This window comes from Nyctereutes procyonoides, unplaced genomic scaffold (genome assembly GCF_905146905.1).
Source record: "Nyctereutes procyonoides isolate TBG_1078 unplaced genomic scaffold, NYPRO_anot_genome, whole genome shotgun sequence".
Classification (NCBI taxonomy): Eukaryota; Metazoa; Chordata; class Mammalia; order Carnivora; family Canidae; genus Nyctereutes; species Nyctereutes procyonoides.
The window spans coordinates 17871426-17898922 of NW_026575125.1; the positions used below are offsets into that span (position 1 = coordinate 17871426).

Consider the following 27497-nt stretch of genomic DNA (forward strand, 5'->3'; position numbering starts at 1 on the left):
TTCTTGTGGGGAGCCTGTTTCTCCCTCTGCCTATGTCTCTGCCTCTCTGTTTCTCATGAATAAATAAATAAAATCTTAAAAAAAGAAAAGAACAGTCTGAGGAAATGATGCTGAAATGACCCTGAATGATGAGAAGGGATGTGTTTTGTGAAGATCAAGGAAAGGGCTTTCCAGATATGGGGAAGAGCTGGGGCAAAGGTCCCAGAGCCGAAGAGCTTACTGGGTAAGGGGCAGAGCACATGTGATGAGGGTTAGTGGGGAAGCTAGGTGCCAGCGAGGGTGGGTTTTTCCTAAGTGTGTTCCAAAGCTTCTGGAAGGTTTCAGTAAAGACAGAGACATGATCTTATTAGCATTTAAAAAGATCTCTCTGTGGAGACCTAGGCTCACGAGTCTTTTTGAGCGGAGAAGAGACCATAGGGAGCAAGTTGCAAAGAAGGCAGGAGGTTATTTTGGTGAGCCAAATGAGACGCGATGCTTTCTTGAATTCTAGAGATGGAAAGGCAGGGTGTAGAGGGTTTAGGAGCCAGAGCGTTGCCGAAGGATTTGATGTGGGTTGTGAGAAAAAGCAGAGAATCAAGAGTGATGCTTAGATTTTTGGCAATGGCAGCTGCTGAGATTGAAAAGACTCAGGTGAAAGAGCTTTTAAATCCAGAGGCCTAATACAAAGGTAATGGATTAGACAATTCCCTCATTTTTTTGGTCCTATTTCTAAGTGGTCAAGATATAATTTTTACCCAGGCATTACGTTAAGTGATTTACATGTGTCGTCTCATAAAATCTTCCTAAGAACCCCATGATGTCAGTGCTCTCCCCAGGCCCAACTACAGATGAGGATATGGAGGCTTCTGGAAGCTAAATAACTTGCCCAAGGTCACGTCCTGAGTTAGCTACGAGGCTGGGCTTCAGGTTCATGTCCGTTGCTGTGCATCAGTGCTTTGGTGTGATGAGGCAGAGCCACTTAACTCTTTGGCCTCGGTCCTGTCTTGCTTGCTTTCTTTCTTTTTTTAATTTATTTACTTATGATAGTCACAGAGAGAGAGAGAGAGAGGCAGAGACACAGGCAGAGGGAGAAGCAGGCTCCATGCACCGGGAGCCCGACGTGGGACTCGATCCCAGGTCTCCAGGATCATGCCCTGGGCTGAAGGCAGATGCTAAACCGCTGAGCCACCCAGGGATCCCCTGTCTTGCTTTCTTCTAACAATAGACCTACTAGTGTCTGGTGACTAGACGACCCTTTCAGCTTCTCCATCTCATCCCGGGAAGGGTGAGGACGATTCGGGGATTCCCGCACCCTTCCCTGTTTCCAGCTTGAGCAGCTGCCCTCGAGTTTCCCCGTGGAAAGAAGATGACCTGAAGTAGAGTGGGGCACCCGGTGGGGCTGTCAGAGGTCATGTTTTAGACTTCATGTCACCTTGTGATTTTGCTGAGGTTGAGTCCTTGCAGGTGTGTGAAATTGAGACTTTTGAACTAAAAAATTTGCAGTTTCAGTTTGGGCAACTTTTTGTATGGAGAGCCACTTATTATACGAGTTTTGTCTCTTTATTACAAATCAATAATGCAAGAGTAAGACTTACAGAATGCCATTTGATAATGTCGCCTCCTGCCAGCTAGTGTGTTTTGCCTCGCTGCCAGGTTTTTTATTTTCACATTGGTGAATGGCTTTCTAATATTGAAAAAAAATACTGATTTTTTTTCTGTTTCTGTGACGAAAGGCTCACCAAGGATTCAGCCTCTTTAGTGTAACATGAGCCTCACGGTGCTTAGGGGCCTGCAGAGCAGCTGTTAGGTACACAGTGCAGAAACGTGTCCCCGGGAAGGTCTCAAATGAGAAGCAGCGCAAAGGTGAGGGAGCCGCGCGCGCGCCTGCGTGCACAGGGAGGTGGCGGGGGGAGAGTGTGGGGTATATGTGTGTGTGCGTGCGTGCGTGCATGGGGCCGCGTGTATGAGAGGGCCTGTGGGATATGTGCATGCGTGCGTGCGTGGGTGTGTGCGTGCGTGCGTGCGTAACGTGCGTGCATGGGGCCGCGTGTGTGAGTGGGCCTGTGCGGTATGTGCGTGCGTGCATGGGGCCGCGTGTATGAGTGGGCCTGTGGCAGTATGTGTGTGCGTGCGTAGGTGCGTGCGTGCGTGCATGGGGCCGCGTGTATGAGTGGGCCTGTGGGATATGTGTGTGCGTGGGTGCGTGCGTGCATGCATGGGGCCGCGTGTGTGAGTGGGCCTGCGGGATATGTGCATGCATGCGTGCGTGGGTGCGTGTGTGCGTGCATGGGTGCGTGCGTCGGTGCGTGCGTGCGTGGGTGAGTGCATGGGGCCGCGTGTGTGAGTAGGCCTGTGGGATATGTGCGTGCGTGGGTGTGTGCGTGCGTGGGTGCGTGCATGGGGCCGCGTGTGTGAGTGGGCGTGCGGGGTAGGAATTCAGAAGGTAGAAGCGTTTGCGTCCTGGAGCGCTTCCGAGCAGGTGCCACCCCTTTGTCAGACTCCTCCTCTCTGTAGCTCTGTTTCCCCCTGTTTCCTCCTAGTTCCTCTTTCAAAGTAAGAGGTGGAGAAGGGTTACAACGAGGAAAGGACATGCTAATCCCGGGTAAGGGCACCCGGGCTGACTCCAGTTTGAAGCCTGATCTGGCCACTCAAAAGCCACATGGTCCTGGGTCAGTGAAACAACCATCCTGAGCCTCCTGTTGCCATCTGTGAAGCGGGAGCACCGTTTTTACTTAGCATATGAGATGTGAGAATAGAAAAAAATAAGGGTGCTTGTTGTGGTACTAATCCAAGTCCACAGTGTGGGGTTCTTAACCCCAGACCCAGAAAACATCCTGTCAGTTGGCAAGACTGGACCTGATTTCAATTCCTGTGATGGCAAAGCTAGATTCTACCTCATGTGAGACTGTTGCGCATACGTTTCTTCTGGAATTATTAATGTGCTTGCTTCGGGAGTGCCACTCCAGACATTGCTGGAGGTAGTATATCATCTGTGGTATATGCACTGTATTAGCTTTCTACTATCTGAAAACCTATGAGCTCTGAAAAATCTCGCAACTCAGGAGTTTCAGATAAGTATTTGTGGAATTGTAATAGCAAAAAGTTGTATGCTTGGTTGCCACTTTAACTACATACACAATGTTCAGGATGCTCAGTTAAATTTGAATTGCAGATAGACAACAACTGCTGTTTTTGTGTCTGTGTCCCCTGCAATGCTGGGTACATACTTAAACTATAAAAGCCATCAGTGATCTGAAATTTGAATTTCAGTAGGCATTCTGTATTTTATCTGGCAACTGTATTTATTTGTCAATGTGCCTGACACTGTTCTAAACACTTCGCATGTATTGACTCATTTAATTCTCATGAAGATCTTGTGGGGGTACAGTTATCCCTTTTTACAGATGAGGAAACTGAGAGGTTAAGTAACCTGTCCAAGGTTACATAGCGTTTGCATGGTGTTCCCGGCATTTAAACCCAGGTGGTCTGGCTCCAGATAATGCTGTACTTTCTGAAAAGGGCTTACCATGATTCCTGGCACAGACGGAATCCTCAATAATGTTACTATTACCACCACCTTATCCTTAGAGCCCTGATTGAACTTAAGAACTCAGTCTGGTACATGGGGTGTGGTGCCTCCACCTCTATATAAACACTAGTAGGAGACCCCATAACCACTTACCTTATGTGCAGTAACTTGAGAGAACACATAATCTGACCTTTCATAGTTTTCTTTGATCATCATTTTTCTTTATTAAAACAAGCCTCTTTGAGTTTTCTCCATGGAACTAAGCAGGGGGAAAGGAGTTGTGGTGTCTTGACAACTATGGTCCCTTGCAATTTGAAGTCTCAGTTCCCCTACAGAAAGTGCAGCTCTGTGCCCAGCTGTGAATGATGAATGATGAATGGGGAGGTTGAAACTAGAGTTTTCCCACTCAGTGGGCTGACTTCCAAATTCTGTGTGAGTGATGTATTTCCCCACTCTATGTCAAGGCTGAGGTCAGAGCTGATCTTGCAATTTTGTAGGTACCTGCAAGAATACTGAGGAGATAGAGAGGATACATTTTAGGTTGGGGGCCTGGGAGAAGTTTGGGAAGGTGGCCAGAAAACAATGTGCTTAAGTGAATAAAAATGTGTGTGAGGGTTCTTTTCTGTGACTGTAAATATTGTGTGGCACTGAGACTTGTATAATCATTGCCCCTGGGGTGTCACATAGCAGATTTGTGCTGTGGCCACACAGACAGAATAATTATAAATATAAACTGAAATAAAGGTTTTGTATGTCCTAGCTTATTTGCATTTGTCCTAGCTAATACTGATGATAAAATAGTAGCAGCAAGTAAAAATGTAATTGGAGACCATTGACGTAATTCACAAAGATGAAAATATTAAGCCAGTTTTAAATTTATCAAACTTCAAAAACTAGTTTTTTATTTTATTTTTTAGAGAGAGAGAGCACAAGTGGGGGGTGGGAAGAGAAAGAACCTGAAGCAGGCTTCACACTAAGCGCGGAGCCTGACGTGGGGCTCGATCTCCTGACCCTGAGATCATGACCTGAGCTGAAATCAGGAGTTGGATCCTTAACCTACTGAGCCACCCAGGTGCCCCTCTCAACTAGTTTTTTTTGCTTTGATTTTTTTTTGGGTGGGGGAAAGTGCTGGAGATTTTGAAGTCCTATAGAAACTAAGATATTTCTCTATTATTCACTTTATCAAGGACAAAAAGCTGTTGAAAATTTTCATAGCAAATCTAGGCTAGAAAAATATCTAGCCTTAGTTTTAAACCTGGAGGACACACGTAACCAAACTGATAATCAGCATATATAAATATATGCAGATTGTACTTCTTTTATTTGGGCAATTCCTTCATATTTAGCTGAAAACTCATTGGGTTTTCATTACTTCAAATAAATATATTCTGGCATTAATTAAAGTGTGAAAATTACTCAGAATGTCTTTTTTCCAATGTCATTAAAATCCTGGCTGCCTTTTTTTTTTTAGTGCATATCTTTTTGTTAGAGTGGTAGCCAGCAGTGATACGACAGTTGAAAGAGAGTTGGAGTTCAGTATTTGGAATTTTGGAATCTTTCCATTTTTCAAAGATTATATTATTTGGGAGATAGACTGCGGGTGCAAGAGAACATAAGTGAGGGGATCCCTGGGTAGCTCAGTGGTTTAGCATCTGCCTTCAGCCCAGGGCATGATCCTGGAGACCTGGGATCGAGTCCCACATCGGGCTCCCTGCGTGGAGCCTGCTTCTCCCTCTGCCTGTGTCTCTGCCTCTTTCCATCTCTCATGAATAAATAAATAAATCTTTAAAAAAAGAGAGAGAGAACATAAGTGAGCACAAGCAGGGTGAGAGACAGAGGGAAAGGGACAAGCAGACTCCCCCCTGAGCGTGTAGCCCAATGCGGAGCTCAATCCCAGGATCCTGAGATCATGACCTGAGCTGAAGTCAGATACTCAACTGACTGAGCCACCCAGGTGCTCCAAGAACCTTCTCATTTTTCAATGAAAGATTTATTTTAAAGCTCATAGATACGTCTTTCAGTATGCACAAACTTCCTCGTTGACTGTGTTTCATGTGTAATCATGTGTGTGCTTATGAAAGAGGAAGAAATGGCAAATCAGTCGTTTGTGTCTTTCTGTTAATTTAAACATGTACTCAGTTCTGCCCTGAGGCCTGGGTGAGAGGGGCCCCTGCCCTGAGCCCTCATTTAGAATGCTCCACTTTGCTCTCCTCTGGCCATGTGCTCCCCTAATCCAGGGGCCAGGTCAGCAGCCCTATGCTTTTACAACCCAGAATTCCCTGCTAAAGAGCCCTGAACCTCCCTGTAGGGCCCGTGGGGAGGTCTCCTCCAGGGGTTCATTCCTCTGAGAGCTACACTGAATATCCAAGGGCTCAGGAATTCATACCTGGCTTTTGAGGTTTTTATGGAAATATATTATAAATATACCTTTTAAATATTTCAATATGACCTATGGGCCTCAGTTTCACTCAGATTTTGCTGCAGAACAAACTACCCCCAAACCTTAGAGTCTTGAAACAAGTGATTTATTATTTCTTCTGATTCTGTGAGTTCACTGGGGGGGTTTCTCTGCTGCTCTTGCCTAGGCTCATTCATACAGCTGCATTCAGCAAGAGGGTCATCTGGCCTGGAAGGTCCATGATGGCTACAGTCACATGTCTGGCGGTTGGTGCCGACTGGGTTATTTTCCACGGGGCCTCACCTCCTCCAGGAGGCTTCTTCAAAGGGCTGTCTTAGAGCTTCATTCACAGGGAGTTAATATGGAAGGTGTAAGGTCCTCTTAAGGCCTAGTTTTGAAACTCAAGAAAAGTTACTCCGCTATATTCTGTTGGTCACAGCAAGTCGCAAGGCCAACCCAGATTCAAGGCAGGGAGAATGGATCCTATCACTAGATGGGATGAGTCGCAAAGTCACCTTGCAGAGGGATGAGAGGGATGGAAGGAAATGTCACACGCATCTTTGCAGACAATTTACCATAGACTCCATTTGTATTCCTATCCCACGCCGCGCAGATGTCAGGGGCAGGCCTGCAAAAACCATTAACACTAATACCACCAAGCTTTTACCCGCTCAATCTGAATGCAGTAATTTAATATAGTGAAGCTGATTCAGGGAGTAATTTGAGAGGAAAAGTAAAAGCCAAGGCTTGGGAGCTGGTTGATAGGAAATGGTTGTTTAATTTGGAAGAGAACAGTACATGGTGTTCAGTGCTTGTCATTAATCCTATGATTTTCTTTTTAAATAGCTGCTGCCATCTTGAGTAAGGTAAATTTCTCTGTGGACCCTTGTGATAATTTCTTCCGGTTTGCTTGTGATGGCTGGATAAACAATAACCCGATTCCTGAAGATATGCCAAGCTATGGAGTTTACCCTTGGCTGAGACATAACGTTGACCTCAAGTTGAAGGGTAAGTTTCTACTGGGGTTTGGTGACGCACTTTATAGAGAGCAGTACTTGACAAGAAAAACACAGTTTTGGATTTGAAGCATGCCTGCTTACTTTAACTGTCCTAAATTCATTTCCAAGATTTTTTAAAAATGGAAGATTGAAAGGAAAATTGTGGGATTTCAGTCTCCCAGAGCTCCAACACAAGCCTCGCAGAGGCCTTATTATATTTGTATTAGCTAATAATAAGTTCTGCTGAAGGATAACTAGCATTTCCTTGAGATTGGGAGCAAAGGAATAGTTAATGAAAGTTATTTTCTATCAATATACTTATTTGTTGTGTTCAGAGCAAACTTCATCACTTGCTTATTTGTGTCCTGGATTTTCATGCCTACAAAACATACTTAACACCTCATCGTCTTTTGAGAACTTTGGATGACCTTGTATTTGTCATATTGTTCCTGTTAACTTCTGACTTGGCTCTGGGGGAACTTTCTTTTCTCCCATGGCCTCTGTAGTAATGACAGGCTCACACACGTACTCACATATGTGTACATACATATGTACATGTGTGTGTGCACACTTCAGAAATTGGAAAGTCTTACCAGAGGCACTTCTGTTTGCATTAGATATTTTTTACTGGTGGAAGGCACTTTAGGATGGAAGCAGGGAGATTGTAAGGCTAGATAAGGGAACTTTTTTAGAAGGCAAAAATAGGTTTTTTTTTTTCCATTTTTGATAGAAAAAAACACATGACACCTAGAGAGAATATCTATTTATTTATTTATTTATTTATTTATTTATTGGTTTTATTTTTATTTTTTTTTCAATTTTATTTTTATACATTCATTTAAGAGAGAGGCAGAGACACAGGCAGAGGGGAGCCTGATACGGGACTCAATCCCAGGACCCTGGGGTCACAATCCGAGCTGAAGGTAGACGCTCGACCACTGAACCAGCCAGGTGCCCCTATTTTGTGATTTTAAACAATGCAAATTTATCATTCTACAATTCTAGGAGGTTAAGAGTCTAAATGAGTTGGCAGGGCTTCTGGAGGCTTGATGGGGAGAATACATGCCCCTGAAGGTGCAAGCCACCTTCATTCATTCCTTGGCCCCTTATACATCTTCTAAGCTAGCACTGGAGCATCTTCAGATCTCTCTTCAAGCTGACCTCTGACTTCCCTCATCACATATTTTCTCTCTTTCTTTTATGAAAAGGCTCTTCTACTTATGTAGAGCGGGCCCTGCTCTGTGACAGAATGACTCTTCCTCAAGATCCTTAACTGAATCTCACCGCAAGGTACCTTTTGCCCTATAGGGTAACATAGTCATAGGGCTGGGCACGGGGGTGAGGACATCTCTGGCCAGGGAGAAGCACTATTCTAGCGCAAGAAGCTTCTTGCTCTACTGGTGTGAGGTAGTCCGGTGCCATAGCCTGACATTTAAAGCATTGCGTTTGCTTAACTAAACCATCTAGAGCTTTTCTTTTTCATCCAGTGTGTAAAATAATAGGATCTAGAGCTTTTTATTTTATTTATTTATTTATTTACTTACTTACTTACTTACTTACTTATGATAGTCAGAGAGAGAGAGAGAGAGAGAGGCAGGCAGAGACACAGGCAGAGGGAGAAGCAGGCTCCACGCACCGGGAGCCCGACGTGGGATTCGATCCCGGGTCTACAGGATCGTGCCCTGGGCCAAAGGCAGGAGCCAAACCGCTGTGCCACCCAGGGATCCCATGATCTAGAGCTTTTTAAAAAGATATTCCTTATAAGAAACTTTCAGATCAAATGTGAAGTGAACAAGGTATGTTTTCTCCCTTCCACCATTGGATTTTTTGGGGTGTTTTGGATATTTGAGACTTTTGAACTCCAGAAAGAAATTCTGAGAAGTTAGAAGAATCATCAATTTTCCTTCTACTCCATCTCCATTTTCCCAAGATTTTAAGTGCATGAAAATTAAATGTATCAATTTATATATGTTTTAACAACTGTACCTATTGGTGCAGTAATTAGAAACCTGTTGTCAGTTGTAAGGAAAAATGTACTTAAGCTTCACAGCTTTTCCCAATATAAATTGTATGGACTTAAATTTTTTGGGAAGACTTAAAAGTTTCATAAATTAGAAGAAGAGAATTTGTAATAAGGTCAGTTTTCCCCTAACCCAGCAGGTGAGGCTCCCGTACTATAGAATGATAAGACCTGTTGAGAAAAGAATTTACTAATAAGTATTTCCCTGTATGATATTAATTCACGTTGGTCCTTCATCTACCATTCTGGCCTGTTTCCTGTTTCCCTCCTTTGTCTTTTCTTCCTAGACAGAGAGATGTGTGCACAGGTGCATGTGTGTGCATACACACAATTACGTACACAGAAATGTCACTGAAAGGTAAGAAAAAGCTAAGATTTGCAGATGGGTGCTTCTTACATTTTAGTCAGAGCCAGGAGATTTCTATCTTCAGGGCATGAAGCAACTAGAATAATTTAAAGCCCTTCCTAGGGGTGTCTTAACGTAAAAATCAAAATCAGTACTGATGTGGTTTTTTTTTTTTTTTTTTTACTTTTTTTACTTTTTTTATTTTTTGTGTTTTTTTTTTTTCTTTGAGGAGGTTACTGTGTATGAGATCTTTAAGACTTTGTAGAAATAGGGATCCCTGGGTGGCGCAGCGGTTTGGCGCCTGCCTTTGGCCCAGGGCGCGATCCTGGAGACCCGGGATCGAATCCCACGTCGGGCTCCCGGTGCATGGAGCCTGCTTCTCCCTCTGCCTGTGTCTCTGCCTCTTCTCTCTCTCTCTCTCACTGTGTGCCTATCATAAATAAATAAAAATTAAAAAAAATATTAAAAAAAAAAAGACTTTGTAGAAATAAAACTCAATTGTTGAGAGCCGCACGTGGGTTTTTTGTTTGCTTGCTTCTTTTAAAAATGAAAAATTTTACTTTTAAGCTCATTTGGGAAAGTAAAAAGGAACAAAAATTAAATAGAAAAAGTAAGAAGAAAGTTGCTCCTAAATTCACCCCTAGAAATAATGCTAATGAAGCAGTTGGCTACACAACTTCCATTTGTGGGCACATATGTAAGACCTCATGTGCACATTCATCTATTAAAAAACCTAACTAAAATCAGGCCTACTACTCTGTTATGTGCTTTAAAAATGATGTATTTCTCATAGACGTAGATAATGTTAATAGATATATTTTTTTATCATATATAGCACTGTAATATGTATCCACGTATATTCTAGAAATAGAATCGTATTGAAAGAGCTGTCACAGTTTAATTTTTGATGCATGCATACAACTGAATTGCCCTGCAGAAAGTTATTTCTAGGTCTTTATATATTTTCTTGCTGCTTTAAATGGTAAATCTTTTTCATCAACTGTGTTCTTAAATTTTTTTTTTTTGGGTATTGTAAAGTAGGGGTCAGCAAACTATGGCTTGTGGGCCAAATCTAGTTCACTTCCTGTTTTTATAATTAAAGTTTCACTGGGAGACCATGCATCCATTCACTTGGGCGTTGTTGATGGCTTCTTTTGTGCCACAGTGGCAAAGTGGAGTAGTTGCTACAGAAATCGTATGACCCACAAGCCTAAATTATTGCCCCTCTGACCCTTATGGAAAAAGTTTGCTAACTCCTGATGCCCGTCGTAAAGTTTTAATGTATCTTTATTGGATCTCATTAGAACTGTCTTATTAATTAATAGCTTTTTGGTGGTTTGTTTGGAATTTTTTAGATAAGTAATCCTAAAGTTAAGAAATAATTAGACTTTTTGTCTCTCCCTTTCCTTTTACTGTATTGGCTGGAGCCTCCAGAGCAGTGTTGAATAATAGCAATGACAATGAGTGTAATTTTCTTATTCCTAGCTTGGTTGGTGATGCCTCTGCTATTTCCCCCACAGTCCCCAAATATATTTTTTCTTTGTTTTGAATAGGTGTTCTTTATTGTGTTCTATTACTCCTAGTTTGCAAAAAGGCGTTACTCAAGAAAATGTCTTTGCTGTTTATGGAGAGATTCAGATGGAGTATCTCTTTAACTTTTCTGGATTTTCTTATGCTGAATTAACCTTATAGTCTTGAAATAAATCCTACCTGTGAATCGTTTCTTATTTTCTTTTCAGACTTTGCTAAAGTTGAATAAGCTCATATTTCATTTCAAATACTTGTGTTTATGTATATGACTGAGATTGGTCTGTGGATTTCTGTGTGCTAGGTTTGTTAAACTCTGTTATCAAGATCACTGGCCTTATGAAACAAAATGGGAGGTTTCCCGTATATTTCTCTGCTCTGGGAAAGACACAATCAAATAAATCCCAGCTTACAGTGTGACAAGTACTATAAAGGATGAACTCAAAAATTGATCCTGGGGCTCTGGCTTCCAAGAAAGAGAGCAAATGGTCGAGTAAGGTCTCTTTTTAAGTTAGTATTATCTTGTACTAGATGTATGTGTTTGATATATAAAATATGTATTAGTTGTTTAAACTTTTTAATTTAGAGATAATTCAGCCTTAGAGAAAAGTTGAGAGAATGGCACAAGAATGTCCATATACCCTTTATCCAGATTCCCTAATTATTACCAGTTTGTTACATTTGCTTTATCATGCTATTCTTCCATTCTATTAATGTATATCTTATCACATCTGTCTCTAAGTATACACTTATACATATAGTGAGAAAATAATATGTCTATAAAAGTATAGATAAGCAGATTTATAGATAGATATTTTTCTGATTTTCAAATGTACTGCAGATGACTACCTATTGTTATATATTCTATCTCTGTGTATCTGCGTGTCTCACAGTCTGTGTACCCATCCATCCAACCATCCAGGTAATACAGGGTCATTGTACGCCGACTGTAGGTGAATAACAGGAAGAAACAAGTAACATACGATTTCGCTTATATGTGGCATCTAAAGACCAAATGAACAAACCAAAAAACTAGATTCTAATATACTGAGAAAGAACTGGTGATCGTCAGAGGGGAGGGGGATGGAGGGAAGGGCACAATAGATGAAAGGGATAAAGAGGTACAAACTTTGAGTTATAAAATAAGTCACAGAGATGAAAAGTACAGCATAGGGACTATCGTCAGTAATACCCTAACAACATTGTATGGTGACTACACTTACCACGTTAATGTACAGAGTTGAGTCACTATGTTGTACACCTGAAACTAATAGGATATGATACGCCAATTATCCTTCAATAATAAAAACAAAAAAAGTAAAAACAAGTCAAAAAGAATCTACATCAAGTCCTACCACCCAGTGATAACCTTTTAAATGTGAATATACATATCAAGTTATATGTATATGCCAAAAAGGATCAAATATTCTATTTTTATAATGTCCTTTCATTTGACATGCTAACATCTATTCACGTCAATTAAAATAGATCTTTATCATCCTTTGCCATGACTGCTTTGTGTGGATATACTACAGTTGATTCAATCAATTCCCATGTTGCCATTTAGATTATTTCCAGAATTTTTTTCCCTCATTGTAAGCCACTCAGAGCATGAGTGCTGAAGCTGCAGACCTGTATTTGAATCCTGGTTCCTTTATGTTTCTCCTCTGTGCCAGTTTTGGCCAACTACTTATTTCACCTAGCTCAGTTTTCCTACCTTCCAAATGGGGATAAAAGAACTCATTTCGTAGGGCTTGTGAGGACTAGGGGAGATGACCCTCAGAGATCATGTTTTATCCCAGGCCAGTTCCTGGCATAGAGCAGGCCCTCTGAGAGTAAATGTTTGTTGTCTGTGCCTCCATTTCGTCTCACAGCTAGTTCTAAGGCTCATGAAGTAATGTCTACCAAATGCTTTAAGTTTTATTCTGGTCTTATCGTTTGTAAATATCATGTGCTTTCAAAAATATTGAATACTGTCTAGATCTTTTTCCTCACCCTTGATAAAAAGAGAGAACATCCAAAAATAAAACCCAATACTACCAATCAAAAGAATACCATTTTCTTATGCCTGATAGAGAACACACAGATACGGCTGTCCAATTTGTGAAATAAAATGGATTTGACAGACCTGGCTGATGAAAAATTGCCCTCTATTGAAGTCAGCAACCTGGCTTCGTGGATTTTTTTCTTTAAATGGCATATAAGACTCAGATTTCTAGTTGGAAGATAAAATTATTTCTTATTCTCTCCAAGAAGCAGGTTTTTTTTTTTAAAAAAAAGAAGGCCGAATATAGTCATGTGTTTGAATGTCTCAAAATTTCCTTCCCACAAAACCTCCCAAATTTGTCTTCATGTGACCGTGAGGATGACACAGCATGTGTTGCTTATGAACGAGCAGATGAAAATTTTGCAAATGAGCACTTATGAAACATGAGGCAATAAGTGAGATAGAACACTTGTGTCAAACAGAAGACAGATGACTCAAGGTAGGGCCAGCTCATCTCTGTTGTAGAATAGCAATCTTTGCCAATATTTTGTAAAGAAATGCAGTATATTATTATGTTCAAGCACAGACAGTACCAGCAGAACAATAAGATGAAGTAGGGTCTACGCATTAATGAGCAAAGAAAGATGATTATGATTCATAGATGGGTTATTTATTTGTAAATATCTGCTGGCTGAGATTCAGATGGTTCTCATAATTAACCCCCCCAAATCTTGTTTTTGCCATAATGATCCTAGCCAAATCATCTTTTGCATATAATGGACAGCTGGAAACTTTAGCTTCTGTAAGGTCATTTGATAATTAGGAAGTTCAGCCGATTGAAGACAGTGAACGGTGCCATTTTCCTGGCACCACGAACACAATATGATGTACCGAACTGAGCTCTGACATCATTAAGTTCTTTGAAACAAACATCAGACTAGAAAAAAAAAATGGGGATATGGTGGAGAAGTGCTAGGGAGCAACCAGCCATGGTGGTGATTGGCTTTTTATTCTTGGCAAAACTCAGCACCGTTAAATCTCAGTCAATCTGTATAAATGGCAGGGGGCAGGGTGCCCACTCAGAGAGCAGATTCCTGTTTTTGTGACCATGCTGGCTCTTTTGAATGTGGCCACACATGAAGCAGCAAATTGCCAAATTCTACCTATGTCATCCTAAGTCCTGCACGCACAGAGAGGTGGCCCGTGAAGATTTGGGCCTGTCTGGAAGACATTTAGAATGTGAAACGAAATGATTTTACCTGAAAAATTGTTTTGTTGTTGGTTGTCTGCGTTTTTCCTACTCTCAGAACACCATTTGAGGATGGGTAGGGGTGGGGGTGTGTAGAGTGTGAGGAAAGGGAAAGAAGTCCGATTTAAAAAGTTTAGCAGTTTCTTGTTAGGAAACACCTCAAACAGACAAATGAATTTCTTCCTGAAGCCTCTTTGAAAAATGTGTATGTAGCTCTAGAATATGTTTTTCTAAATAGCTGAAGGAAGTGAAGAGGCCATGAGAACGGCCATCATGCGTAAAAGCTGTGGTCCGCTTCCTTCTTGTGTGTCCCTTTCTACTTCCAGTGCATGTCCTTGTCTTTATAGCTTTTCTCTGCTCCAAGCATTTGATTTTAAGATCTGATCTTTTTTTTCTGTGGCTTTCACGTAGCTCTTCTGTCATAGTGGTTGATATTACATGTAAGTTTGGTACACTTGACAAGAACCAGATCTGTTCATTAGATCCATTCTGGGTTATGTGCTCTTTAATTTTGGGGAAATACATTCACTTTATTTGTTTTTATTTTTATTTTTTTACATTCACTTTAAATAGACTGAAATGTACAGCATTTTGGCTGTATTAATTTATTTTTATTTTTTTATTTTTATTTTTTAAATTTCTTTTTATTGGAGTTCAGTTTGCCAACATAGTGGCTGTATTAATTATTCTGTGAAGTCAAGACAATTGACTTGGCATTTACTTTTTTCTTGGCACCAGTTGCTTTCAGTAACAGGTAACAAAAATCCCAACTCCACCTGGATTAAAAATAGAGAACATTTTCTGGTTCAAGGAACCAAAGTGTCTGATAATATGTAGACTTCAGGTAAGGATGGATCCAGCAGCTGAACCATATCATTAAAGATCCTATTTCTTTGTTTCTCTCTGCTTCAACTTCATTGTCTCATGATTTTTTCTAAGTCTGTTTGGTCATAAAATCCTTGCCAGTAGCAATAGCAATTAAAATTTATAGTTTTTCATTCACATCTAGCAAGAGGCATTGTGTTAGACACAGGAGGATACAGAAGTGCAGAGATTAATAAGACCCTCAGGACTACGCATGTGGAACTTAAACATCTGAACAGCAGGAAATGTTTTAATAAGTACCGTAATCCACTAGCTACTCAGGGCTTTTAAAAAAATTTTATATATTAATTTGAGAGAGAAAGACCATACAAGCGAGGTGGAGGGGCAGAGGCAAAGGGAGAGAGAAATTCAAGCAGACTCTGCACTGAACGTGGAGCCTGATGCAGGGCTTGATCTCACAACCCTGAGATCTGGGCTGAGCCCAAACCAAGAGTTGGATGTTATAACCGACTACACCACCCGGGTAACCCCCCTCACCACCACTGGTGGCTTTTGAGTACTTGAAGTATGGCTAGCTGGACTTGAAATGTGGTATAAATAAAAAATACACACTAAATTTCAAAGACTTCATTTAAAAAAACATGTAAAATATTTCACCAAGAAGTTGATGATTTATTTCCTCAATTACATTTTTTAAAGATTTTATGTATTTATTCATGAGGGACACAGAGAGAGGCAGAGACACAGGCAGAGGGAGAAGTGGCTCCCTGCAGGGAGCCCAATGTGGGACTCATTCCCGGGACTCCAGGATCACCACCTGAGCCAAAGGCAGACGCTCAACCACCCAGGTACCCTTTCCTTAATTATATATTAAAATGATAGTATTTTAAGACCTCTTTGGTTAGACTATATTATTAAACAACCTCACCTGTTTCATTTTTCTTATCTTTAAATGTACAAGGAAATGAATAATGCCATATATAGCTCAGATAATGTTTCTGTCGGTGCTGCTCTAGAGCCACGAATAGGCCATTGGAAAGGTGAGCTACGTGGGTATAAATTCAAGTTTATGTTAGTGATAGAGAAGGGGCAGAGAACACGGTCACTAAAAATAGTTCCCTACTCTCATCTCCAGTCCCTCATCCTGTTACTGTATTAGTGTTCTTTGTGGCACTCATAACCATTCAAATTATCTTGTTTGTGTATTTGCTTGCTGTTTGTCTTACCTCTGCCTGTCTTTTTGGGCTCTGCTGTGACTCAGCACCCAGCATCGTGCCTGGCATAGAGTTGGTGCTTACTAATACTTGGTAAGGAGAGGAGAGAAAGACTGTACCCTCTGTGAGTGGCTGGCTGACTCAGTGGGGAGGGGTGGCTTGCTCTTCTCTTCTTTCTCCCCCTCCATCTGGGCCTAGGGCCCGACGTGCTGTTCCAGGGGAGTCCTGAGATGCAGCTGGTGCTTGCCCCTGATAGGAGGGGAAGGGTAATTGTCAGTTGTTCTTCATTTCTGTTCCAGGCCTCAGGGAGGCAGGACAGGGGAATGGACAGTGAGGCAGGCTAGAGCCCTTCCTGGGGCTCCAAGGCTCCCTGGTGGCGTGATCTTGTGTCAGTTATACTAAGGACGAAGAGAACTTCCTGGCTCTGTGACCGCTGGCAAACCGCTTTCCTCTGACTCGGAGTTTCTTATCTTGTGATCCTGTTGGATTGATTCAATGAGGTGCATCAAAAGTCTTCTGCACAGAACTCAGTAAATAACACCTGCTATTATTGTTAATTTCACGAGGATGAAATTAACATTTTTAATTTTAAAAAAATATTTATTTATTTATTTTTTGAAATTAGCATTTTTGAAAGCTAGTGGCATGTAGTAGGTGGTTGATACATGTTAGATTCCTGGCCACATGAGAAATGACAAATTGATTACAAAACTTTAGCAGCACCAGCAAAGTAAAATGGTACAGTGTAGTTCTTCCCGAAAGTCTCACGGTGCCTGTAAATAAGGCTGCTGATCCTGAAAGGAAGGAGCCTGGAGATGGAAACAGTAGGTTAGGACATCTGTGTGTGTTCCTAGCTTTTATTGGCAGACCTTGGTCGCGACCTCAGACCTGCAGGATTTTGATAATTTGTTTGTTTGGACGACACATTGGTTGGGGGGACATGAGTTTTCAATCCCTCCTGCAGGAAAAGAGAGAAGAGGCAAGGGGAATTGGTTAAAATGAGGAAAGGGTCATCTTAGGCTGTTCTACATCCTCTTTAGATGTCACTTTTTTGTTGTTCTCACCTGTTTGCCTTTCTTCTCTTTTTTCTTTTCTTTCTGCCTAGGGGATTCTTACCTCAAGAGGGCTGCCTGTAGAATTCCAGGGACTTGAAGGGGAAAAGATGCACCTTTATTTTCACTAACCTCTGGTGGAACTTTAGCATTTTCTTTAATTATGAAAGCAGGCAAAACTCTAATGTTGTTGGCTTTGACACCGTTACCAATGGGAATCATGATTTTTTGGTCTTGATGTAGATATTGCAAGTATCTTGAAATATTATCTACACACATCACCATTTCAGAATCATAGCAATGGTTAGACCCAATACTGCATCGTATTATTTAGTGACTTAAAGAAGTAGCACATATATTATGGTGACAAACAGTAAACCAACTGTTTTATTAACTGTGCTTCAGAATGACTGGTTTCTGTTGTAAACCTGTGTATTCATAAACATTATTTTAAGAATGATCGTTAGGCTTTAAGAGCCTGCCTAGGGAATGTGTGGCACAAAAAACCCCTGCCTGGGTAAAGGTTGCAGGGGCAGGCCTCAAGAAGGTATAGTTACACTAAACTCCAGCCCTTTGATGCATCCTCATCTAGGTGTTTCAACTAGAGTTGGCTATTACGTGACACCATGGGTCCGCTCATGCCCAAATCTTTGAACAGTCCACATTACCCTTGAATCCCTGGGTAATAAGCACATTACCAACAGCTCATATATGTTTATAAGGACATTAGGTGAAACCAGAGATTTGTGCCAACACCAAACCTCGAACTGATCACAGTGCAGGCTTTGTGCGATTACCTATGCCATGGAATAAATATATTTATAGGTGAAATTGCTGAGTGTTGTCACAAGCCTCTTCCGAAAGCAGAGAGTTAAAAGTCAATGCCCAGCTAGAGACAATACAGCTTTTGCCGTGGTCTACTTAAAAATACTTAGATGCAACGCAAATGATTGAAGACAGTAACACACAAAGTAGAGTCTTCATTCATAAGTACATAATACATGTTGTATGAAAGACCTTGCTTGTTATCCGATCCTTGAAGACAGGGACTCTTGGTTGAGCTTGGAAGGGTAGGGATAGAGGGGACTATAGTTCTGGAGGTGCTATGAACAGAGTCCCAAGGGAAAGACCAAATCCATGGAACTTGGCGTTGTTGGGAGGGGGGCACTGAAAGGTCTTGGGGAGAGGCAACAGGAGTGAGATGGGCCAATGAAAGATGTCGAAATCCATTGGTGAGATTTTTTACTTGTAGCAGGGAATGCTGAGCTTCCCGAGAAGTGGAGCTACAGCCTGGAAACGCTGTGCCTGGAATGAGGACTGAAACAAAAGAGAGGGGAAGCAGACGAGGGGCATTTTTGTGGCCTAAGTATTGCAACACGTTATGAAAAGTTTCCTGCCAGTTAGCTTGAATGTGGTAGGAAGAAAGAAACATTTTTTACTTTAGAAGACTGCCTACTAAATTTAAGTTCTTTTGACTAAAGATAAGTTCTCTGGCCGGACTGATGACACAGGACCTGTGCCTCCTGAGAAGGACACATATACACCTACAGGGACACTTCCCAGCTTCTCCACACCCAGGCCCCATTTTGCATGGTTGGTGTGTGTAAGTGTATTTTACTTGGCAGTTGTTCAGAAGGGTTGCATATTTTTAAAAAGCCACTTCCTGAAAGATGATGACTGTTTGGAAAGGGAAGAAAAATCCTAGCTGGTTTCGGTGGTGACAGTTCCGAGGCGTACCCACGTGAGCTGTGGCAGTGATTCCTGAAGCTCCTCCAAGTCCCCTCGTGTTCTTGCTGTTGTTGCCACAAGCTGGAATGATAATGGAGCTGAGAATGTGGGATTTTTGCAGGAACTTCCAAGGGTCATCCAGATTTCACAGCAGAAGCAGATGACTCAGATCTCCTGGACCTTGAAACCTGTGTCTTTAGAGAAGTGGGGCAGTCCATTACCTTTACTCTACTCCCCGTTGGTCAGTGGCAAGACTGAGGTACCAGAAAAATGAAAAAGTTGCTTGCACACAAGGTGACCGCGAACTGAGTTGAAAATTTCGCCCTTGCATTTCCGATCTCCCTGATGAGATGGCTTCGGCTGTATTCTCACCCTCATCTCTGAGACTGCAACTTGATGGTGTGGATGGGTTGGGCATCTTTAAGGTGTGGCGAAATGCCTATTTCTCCCCCAGTGTATTACTAATGGGCAGGATTTCTACTCCTTGCTATAAAATGAGCTCTTAATGATTATAAAATAATTCCTAGGAATGCATAACATGGAGAAGGGCCTAGGAAGCCAGGCACTGTGTAGAGATGACTTTGTTTAATAATGTCCTTAGTTGAACTGTCTAAAGTGAACTCCCACCATGTCCATAAGATGGAAGATATATCTCCATTTTGTCAATGAGGAAGCAAAGGCACTGAGCAGTCCCATTGAGCAGCCCAAGATCACATAGCTGATAGGCAGTGGAGCTAGGATTTGGATTCAGATGGTTTGACCCTTAGCGCCTAGTAACAATCTTGACAAGCTAAGAAGATGGTATTGTTCCATTTTATAGTTGTGAAAGCTGAGGCTTGGAGAGGTTAAGTATTTCATTCATATTCACACAGCGAAGGACCTATAAAGTCACTATTGTCCAGAAATGTAATATAAGTCACAAATGCAAATTACCTGTTAATTTTATATTTTTCAACAGCTGAGTTAGAAAAGGAAAAAGGAACCAGGTAAAATCCCATGATTCTGTCCAACCCAACATATCCAAAGAATTTTCATTTCACGTAATCAGTATAAAAACTTGTTCACAAGACAGTTTACATTCTTTCGTTCCTAAGTCTTTGGACTCTGGTATGCTTATTATACTTGCTACCCATCTCCATGTAGATGAACTGCATTTCCAGTGTTCAGTAGCCTCACATGACTCCCAGCTTCTGTAGTGGATGGGGCTGTTCTAGAGCCGTGCTTCTCACCGATGGCTGCACACTGAAATCACGAGGGAGCTTAAAAAACACAGATGCCTGGGTCCCATCCTTACGACTTTTGATGTAATTGGTCTGGGGTGGAGCCTGGCCTTCTGGATCTTTAGCCACCCCCTCCTCCCTCCCCAGGTGACTTTAATGTGGAGCCAAATTTGAGAACCTACTCAAAGGGTGAAAACCAAACAACGGAGTCATGAACTCTAGGCACTGTCCATTGGAGAATGTTCCCTGAGTTTTCTGAGCTGAGACCCATTCAAAACTACTGCTCTGGCAATATGCTTTGCTAGTTGACATTAAAGAATGCCGGGCAGCACCTTAACTTATTAATTTCTCTCGATTTACATTTCCCAATCTTTTGGCCAAGTCTCAGAATAATAAAGGAAAAGACAAGGGATTTCTTTTTTTCCCCTGATCTGCACACTGGTTTGGATACACAACAGTGCAAGTAAATTAAGACCTAGAGGTCTGTTATTTTAATTGAGGTCAGAGGTGTCGATGTCCATCTGGAAACTCTAGACTGTGGAGAAGAGCAAGTTAGGGTTTGAAAGCTGTAGGTCATTGCCAGAATGAAACATGTCTGGTGGGGAACATGTGGGAAGTGCTGGGTGAGGAGAGCAAGCAATTGTGGCTCCGGCTGAGGTCTGAAGGCTGCGCAGCCCATGGTGTGGCAGGACGTCTATGGAAGTGCCCTTGCCAGATGCCTCCCGCCTGCCTGCGCACTCGGCCAGACCTGCGGTGTGCATGTGACACCCAGGATTCAAGACTCAGAATATCTCACCTCGCCCAGAGCTTTACTTGTTCTTCAAATGTTTCTGGAGTCATTTCGAGACATTTTTATATTGCTTTCTTTTATTTAAATCCAAATAACCTTAGATTTCTAGACGTATATCATTCTTTTTTCAGAATGAAAAATGCTGGGTCTCCTGTGATGGCGATGTTCTAGTTATATGCAATCTTGTTCTGTTTATTTGACTTCAAATTAAGCAAGAGAATGAACACACATTGCTGAGTCTCCCCTAGCCTTAAGTGAGTTAATAGCACTGAATGAGAAATACCGCCAACTCTATGATGCCCCATTACTTCACATATGCCAGCCAAGACGAAGCTACTACGTGGTGCCTTCCTCTCACCTGGCGTTTTTGCTTTATGTTCATTGAAAGAGTTCTTGTAGACATTAACTTTGATCATATGACTCTTTTACTCTTTTGCACTAATTAAAAGGAAAATGCAAGCAGGAGAGCTTGATTAGAGTAGCCTTAAAACTTCTGCACAGTCCTTTGGATTTCAAGTCAGCAGTGCCTTGGGTTTCTCACAAAACATCTTCTTTGTGTCCATAGCAGCAGTGATTCGGCGTTTCTTAAAAAAGTGCTCTCTCTCCATCAGCTCCAGGAGTGTCCTCCACGATTGCCTATTTGGATACGCACTAAGTTTTCATTTCATGCCCCAATCGTATTGAAATCTTTCTGTAGACGTTTTGAGTGACCATTTACTGGCTGTGCAGCCAACTTGTTTCAAGGGCCCACTGTGAGAACTGCTCGCTCAGGTTCCCACCAGGGCAGGCCGTGACTGTACCTGACTGACAGGTTTAAGATGGATTCCAATTTCAGAGATATTAAGAAGCGGAAAAAAAAATATGCTGCTTAGAACAGATGAAATATGCTATGTAAATTGTATTTCCGATAATCCAGCCTCCCCAACTGCTCGACACATCCACCTCATTTCTGTGCTTTAAACAATACTCAGTGAGATTTGCATGACGTTCCCACCTCTGTATTCCTAGGTTTTACCATGCAGTGGCATCGAAGCAAACACCCCCCTTCCCCCTTCGACTCTGGTATGCAGCTACAGAGCCAGACTGTAATACTGTTCTTCCCAGCCTTGAGGGTGTACGTGAGTCACCTGGGGATCTTGGTAAAGTGAACATTCTGATTTGGTAGGTCTGAGAAAGGATCCAAGAGTCTGCACTTCTGACAAGCTCACAGGTGATGCCCACACTGCTGGTCTGGGGACCCTGTGTTGAGTGGCCAGGCTTAAGGATGTCCAAGGACATGGTATGTCACTGAAGAGACTCACCTCTTCAGGGGTGGTCTTGTTTTTTCTCCATTTATAACTGTGATTTCAATTAAAATCTATATATTAGATGGGACGCCTGGGTGCGCCTCAGCGGTTGAGCATCTGCCTTTGGCTTAGGGCATGATCCTGGGATCCAAGATCCAGTCCCACTTCAGGCTCCCTGCGGGGAGCCTGCTTCTCCCTCTGCCTATGTCTCTGCCTCTCTTTCTGTGTCTTTCATGAATAAATAAATAAATCTTAAAAAAATCTATATACTAGAAATGTCCTTATACTGGGTCAAAACAAAGATTTCTTAGGATAAAAAAAACACAGGAAGTTTGTGTGTATTGTTTTATGATTCAGGGAGAGAGATTTCTTCCCCTTAATTTGTTTTCTGAAAGATTTGTTCATTTCGTTTTCCCTTGCCTTCCTCCTCAAAAAACTTGGGCAACTTGAATTTATTAGGAAATCTGCATGTAATTGCAGATTAATAACCTACCCATTAATACCACATTAGTTCATTGTGATTAATAGCATCTCTTTGAATGCTTAATGAATTAGTAATGATGGACTATTTGCTCTAAAGTGTCAAGAGAACATTCCGTGTAAAAAGGCACTACCCATAACAGGAAAATTAATTATATGCTGGTTGGAGAATAGCTTGTCACAAATAAGAAATGTTTGTTTGGAAAGGCTCAGTGGTGTTCATATTTACACAATGAGGGGTATTTTTAAAACATGTATGGGCCTTTTAATTTAGAAAATGAGAAGGGCTTTTATTTTCATCAGCAGCTGAGGTAGGTGTGGGAACCGTTATTTCTGAGAGAAACACGCAAGTATGTGCTGGTAGACTCACAAGTCTGCTTCCTACAGTGGTCATTTCGATTAAGTCCCAAATGAAATGACTTCTCCTCCCTGCTGTCTATTCTGAATTCCTAAGTTCACTTCCCCAAGGCCCAAACATTTCTTGTTACTAATTTTATTCCTTTAGCCTCTCATTTGTTTTCTCTCTGGTTCCTCACTCTAATTTGGTGCTGTTGGCCATCATTGTTTATTTCTGTCTTTGCCCTACATCCGAGGAAGCGAAGGTCAGGGGAATTATGTGACTAGCCCGGGCCAATCCAGCCATATAATTTGTCCCCCACAGATTATGGGTCTAACATTTCAAATGTCTCCAATTTTAACCCAGGCGGAAAGAGTTGCGTGAGCGGAGGCTTTGTCCAGCTGGTGCCTTTGAGGAAACCCAAGAAGCCCAGTGTGATTGGAGCTCAGAGTTTAAAGGGAAAAGGGACAAAAGACAAGATTGAAGAGAGAGGAGGCGCCAAGAGCGTGCAGGCCTTGTAGGCCGTGTGAAGATTTTCGCCTCTGTCCCCGGGCACTGGGAGACCGTTTGTACATGTCATATTGAGGGGTGTGATGGCTTTTGCCAGAACACACTGGCTGCGTGTAGAAAATGGCTTGATGTGTGGAGGCCAGTTCAGAAGGCCCTGTCGCGCTGTTCTGTTTTCTAGCTTGGGATCTGAATGGAAGGTTGAGTTTGTCTTCTTTCTTAGAGAGAACCCCAAGCATTACTGGGTATTCTTTTCTCTGTGTTCTCTTCAGGTCAGTGTGCAGGGCCATTGTCTCTTCTCTGTAGCCCCTGGTCTCTTTGAACTTAGAAGTGTACTTTGCCAGGTACCTCCAGGTGGTTCCCCAGAATCCGCTGCCGAGGCCACAGCAGCAGCCGGTGGGCATGGAAGTTTCCTGTCTTCCTGTTAGCCCTTTCACTCCTTTAGCTTCTGTCAAAGGTGCTGTTGCTTCCCCTCTTTGGGACAGAGAAGAGAAGAGAGCCCAGTTCCTAATCCCTCACTGCTAGAAACCCCATTTAAGGAGGACAGCCTGGGGCTCCTGGGTGGCACCGTTGGTTGAGCGTGGGACTCTTGATTTCAGCGCAGGTCATGGTCTCAGGGTCCTGAGGTTGAGCCCCACATCGGGCTCTGGGCTCTGTGCTGAGCACAGCGTCTGCTTGTTTCTCTCTCTCTCTCTTTCTCTCAAATAAATAAAGTCTTTAAAAAAAGGCAGCCTTTCTTGACCACACACTGTAGTTTGAACAGCTGGGAATAGAACCTCTGCTACTCTTACCTCCTCATGGAAGGTGGGAGTGAAAACAGGGGTTAGTTGGGAAGTGGCTTTTTAAACCTATGTTTACAGTGTTTTGATGCCGCTTTCACAGATGAGGGAGGAATTGTCAAGTCTAGAGCTCAGATTTTTTAGGATTTGAGGGATGTAATATTTATCCCACTCTTCCTTGCCGTAGGGTGTGGTATAAGCTGGAGTTGAAAATAGCTGTCCTGTATTTTTTTTTCACTTTGGAAGTCTTCCTAGCATCATGTAGTTTTTTTTTTTGTTTGTTTGTTTGTTTTGGCCTTTGAACCAGTGAATCAACCCTCACCTTAAACCCCTATTGCATTTCACCTTTGAGAAAGGAACTTTTTAAAGCTGTGCTTTGCAGAACTGAGGAACTAAGTTAGACTTAAATGGGCCAATACACAGAGAGCGTCTATAGAACAAAACAAAGTAGTGCTCTCCTTGAAGAATGGTGACGTTTAATTGAAAGGAAGCTGTCGGGTGAGGAAATCGGCAATCAGCATTGACTTTGAGCAGAATGGGGAATGGGGGAGGAGGGAATCTGGGCTGGTGATGTTTCCTGGGATCATAGGCATCAAGAAGGCCTGTTCAAGTTTGGACACCACTGGTTTAGACCAGGACATGATGTAAAGTCAAGCCTTAGGGACCAGCCAGCTTTGTTCTGTCCTAACGTCACTAGGCTTCCGTTCCCTGGCTAGCTAGGTGCCTCAGGAGTGTGTCTCCCTGGTTACAAATGGGGTGACAGGGCATAGTGGTAGATGGCTCAGCACGGAGTTGGTGCACGACTTCAAAAACATGTCTCGGTGTCACCAGGGAATGCCTTCCAGTTAAGATTGAGAGCTCCATTAAAGTCCATGAGGGCATTGCTGCCTCAGGCTTAACCACTTGGGGACCTTGTTCTCACACACAAAAGTGACTTGCACAGTCGCTGGGTACCTGATGGTTGAATGAACAGGAGTTAAGAGACCTGAGCCCAACTCAGAGATCTAACCTTTACTACCTGAGTTTCCTTGGACAGGTTCTTAGGGTCTTCTCAGGAGTAGAGTAGAATGGGATCAGTGATACATGCTTCTTAGGGTTTGTGGGGGATTAATTGAGGTCATGTACAATACACCTGGCACAGAGCATGTGTTTGATAAATGAATGCTATCACCACTGGGTCCTTGGATGTTCAGGACTGCTCAGGAAGGACCCCTGCCAGGGAAACATAACCATGCATGACCTTTCCCTTATAATGTTAAGATGCTAGAAAGGGGCAGGACAAAATATGTAATTAGGGTTTTTAGTATAGGAAAAAAATTGAAGATGGATTTTAGTGACTTTAAATTCACCACAGGCCTTACATTGAATTATCTGCTAAGATACAAATTATCTAACTAGGAAAGCTATTTTTATGAGTTAAAATATCATATTGGCAGGTTCATTGTAATTCTATGCTGTCAAAGAGTAATGTTAAAATTTAGTTTAAATTATTTTGAAGTGTAACCCTGATAAGTGTAATCCTTATAAATTCACTTGTAAGGGAACATAATAAAAGAGTTACCTTCCACTAGACTTTTGTAAGTCTGGCAGTTTTATAAAATCGATTTCATTATGGGCAAAGAGGTCTTTTGTGTTAAATGGGGGGTATTTTTATGTTATTTGGTAACCGATGATTTAGATTGATGAGTTAGAGGTTGTTAGTGCCCCTAAAATAATCTCTGCCCCTTTTTCTTAAGCTGATGCCAGCCAACAATTATCATTTATAAGATGATGATAAAAAATGAACAGAGAAAAGGATTCTGACAGTTTCTCTCCCTATATTTAGGTGGGAGTTTCCCAGAAGAATGAGAAATATCAGTTCTTATTGTCTTTTCAGTGTGTCAGAAAGACTCAGGTAATCCCATGCTTGACTGGCTCTGGGCGGCGGAACTGCAAAGTTGGGTGTCACACCGTTCGTGAGGGTTATGGGATCCACAGACCATGACTTAGTTAACTTGAAATTTTATTTTTTAATGAGAATAACAACGGGCTTTGCAAGCTGATTTAGAGTCTCCAGGTCCAGCTGCCTAAGAGTTTAATACCCATGCAGTGTGAGTTAGAAAAATGAAATTTCTCAGTACGGTAAATAAACTGAGGAGCCTGGAAACCAAATTGAAGTCTGTAGCCTGGAAAATCAACAAGGACTAAAAATAGTAAGATTAGAGGTGACAGTCTACCATGGACCATCCGAAGGTGGTTTTTAAGTACCACCAGAGGAGAAACCAGGCCATGATATAATAGGTTTAAAAATATATATATTTCTAGAGAATGTGTTTGTTATGTTGGTGTGGAAGGGCATACCTTCCCTTAGAATGTGGATCCGACTTTCCAAAGTTTTGATTTTTCCTGTTTTTCCTTTGAGCTAGAATTAAGAGGACACTCTCCCTGATTTCTGAGGGAGAAATGCTGGCATAATCTACCAAGAGATTGAGAATTCACCTTGATGACACGTGACATGAAGGTTTAGGACGCAGTTATTGTTTGCATTAAGCAAATCAGGCACACGGCTTCAGCATCCATTGGTCTCTTAGCAGGTAGCCTGAGGATCCCCTTTAGAACAGGCACAGAGAAGGATTGCAGGGTTGGGAGAAAGAACACAAAAAGAGTGTGTTTTGACAGAGTTCCTGTGCCCTCGAGCCATCTCATTCAAATGGCATCAACTCAGCACCAAAGTTTTTGGTAGGTATTTGCTCATAGGCCTAAAACTTTATGCATATGAAATTTTTGAAAACAGTGTTAGGTGAGAAGGTCCTAAATGTTGCGGAAACTTCAGATGACTGGCCTGAGCTGCATGGGACTGTTGTGAGCTCTTGACTTACCAGGGACTGCCAAGTCTTCAGGAGTCTGGTCCATCCTTCAGAATTCTTTCTCCTGTTCCAGATCCCTCAGTAAAAGCCGTTTCTCAGCAGGAGAGGTGAATTGAGTGAGTAGGGTTGGTGGTCCTGTCTCAGCTTCTGAGCTTAAAGGAAGTTGAGTGCCACCTAAGTATTTACCCACAGATGAAGACTAGGAAGTGGGTGATTAAATTCGAGACCACTGGTATGATGAAACTTAGGCATCCTAAAAACTGGTGTTCATGAAAACTGATGAAGTAACTCTTGGATTTCATCGTATGATACAGAGACTGGGATGGGAGAGAAGGAGATTATGGATTTTGCGTAATTGGGGCGTTGCTGATTATAATGAGCAATGATAGAAGTCCAACTT

At 42.1% G+C, this 27497-nt stretch overlaps 1 protein-coding gene across 2 annotated transcripts in view; it reads left to right on the forward strand.

Moving 5' to 3' along the window:
* PHEX (phosphate regulating endopeptidase X-linked) overlaps positions 1 to 27497 on the forward strand; it is a 201981-nt gene that overhangs the window by 6846 nt on the left and 167638 nt on the right. For both annotated transcript variants that reach the window (XM_055338552.1, XM_055338553.1), the window contains exon 3: positions 6753 to 6914. In XM_055338552.1, the coding sequence (XP_055194527.1) occupies positions 6753 to 6914 (162 nt within the window). The remainder of the gene's footprint in view (positions 1 to 6752; positions 6915 to 27497) is intronic.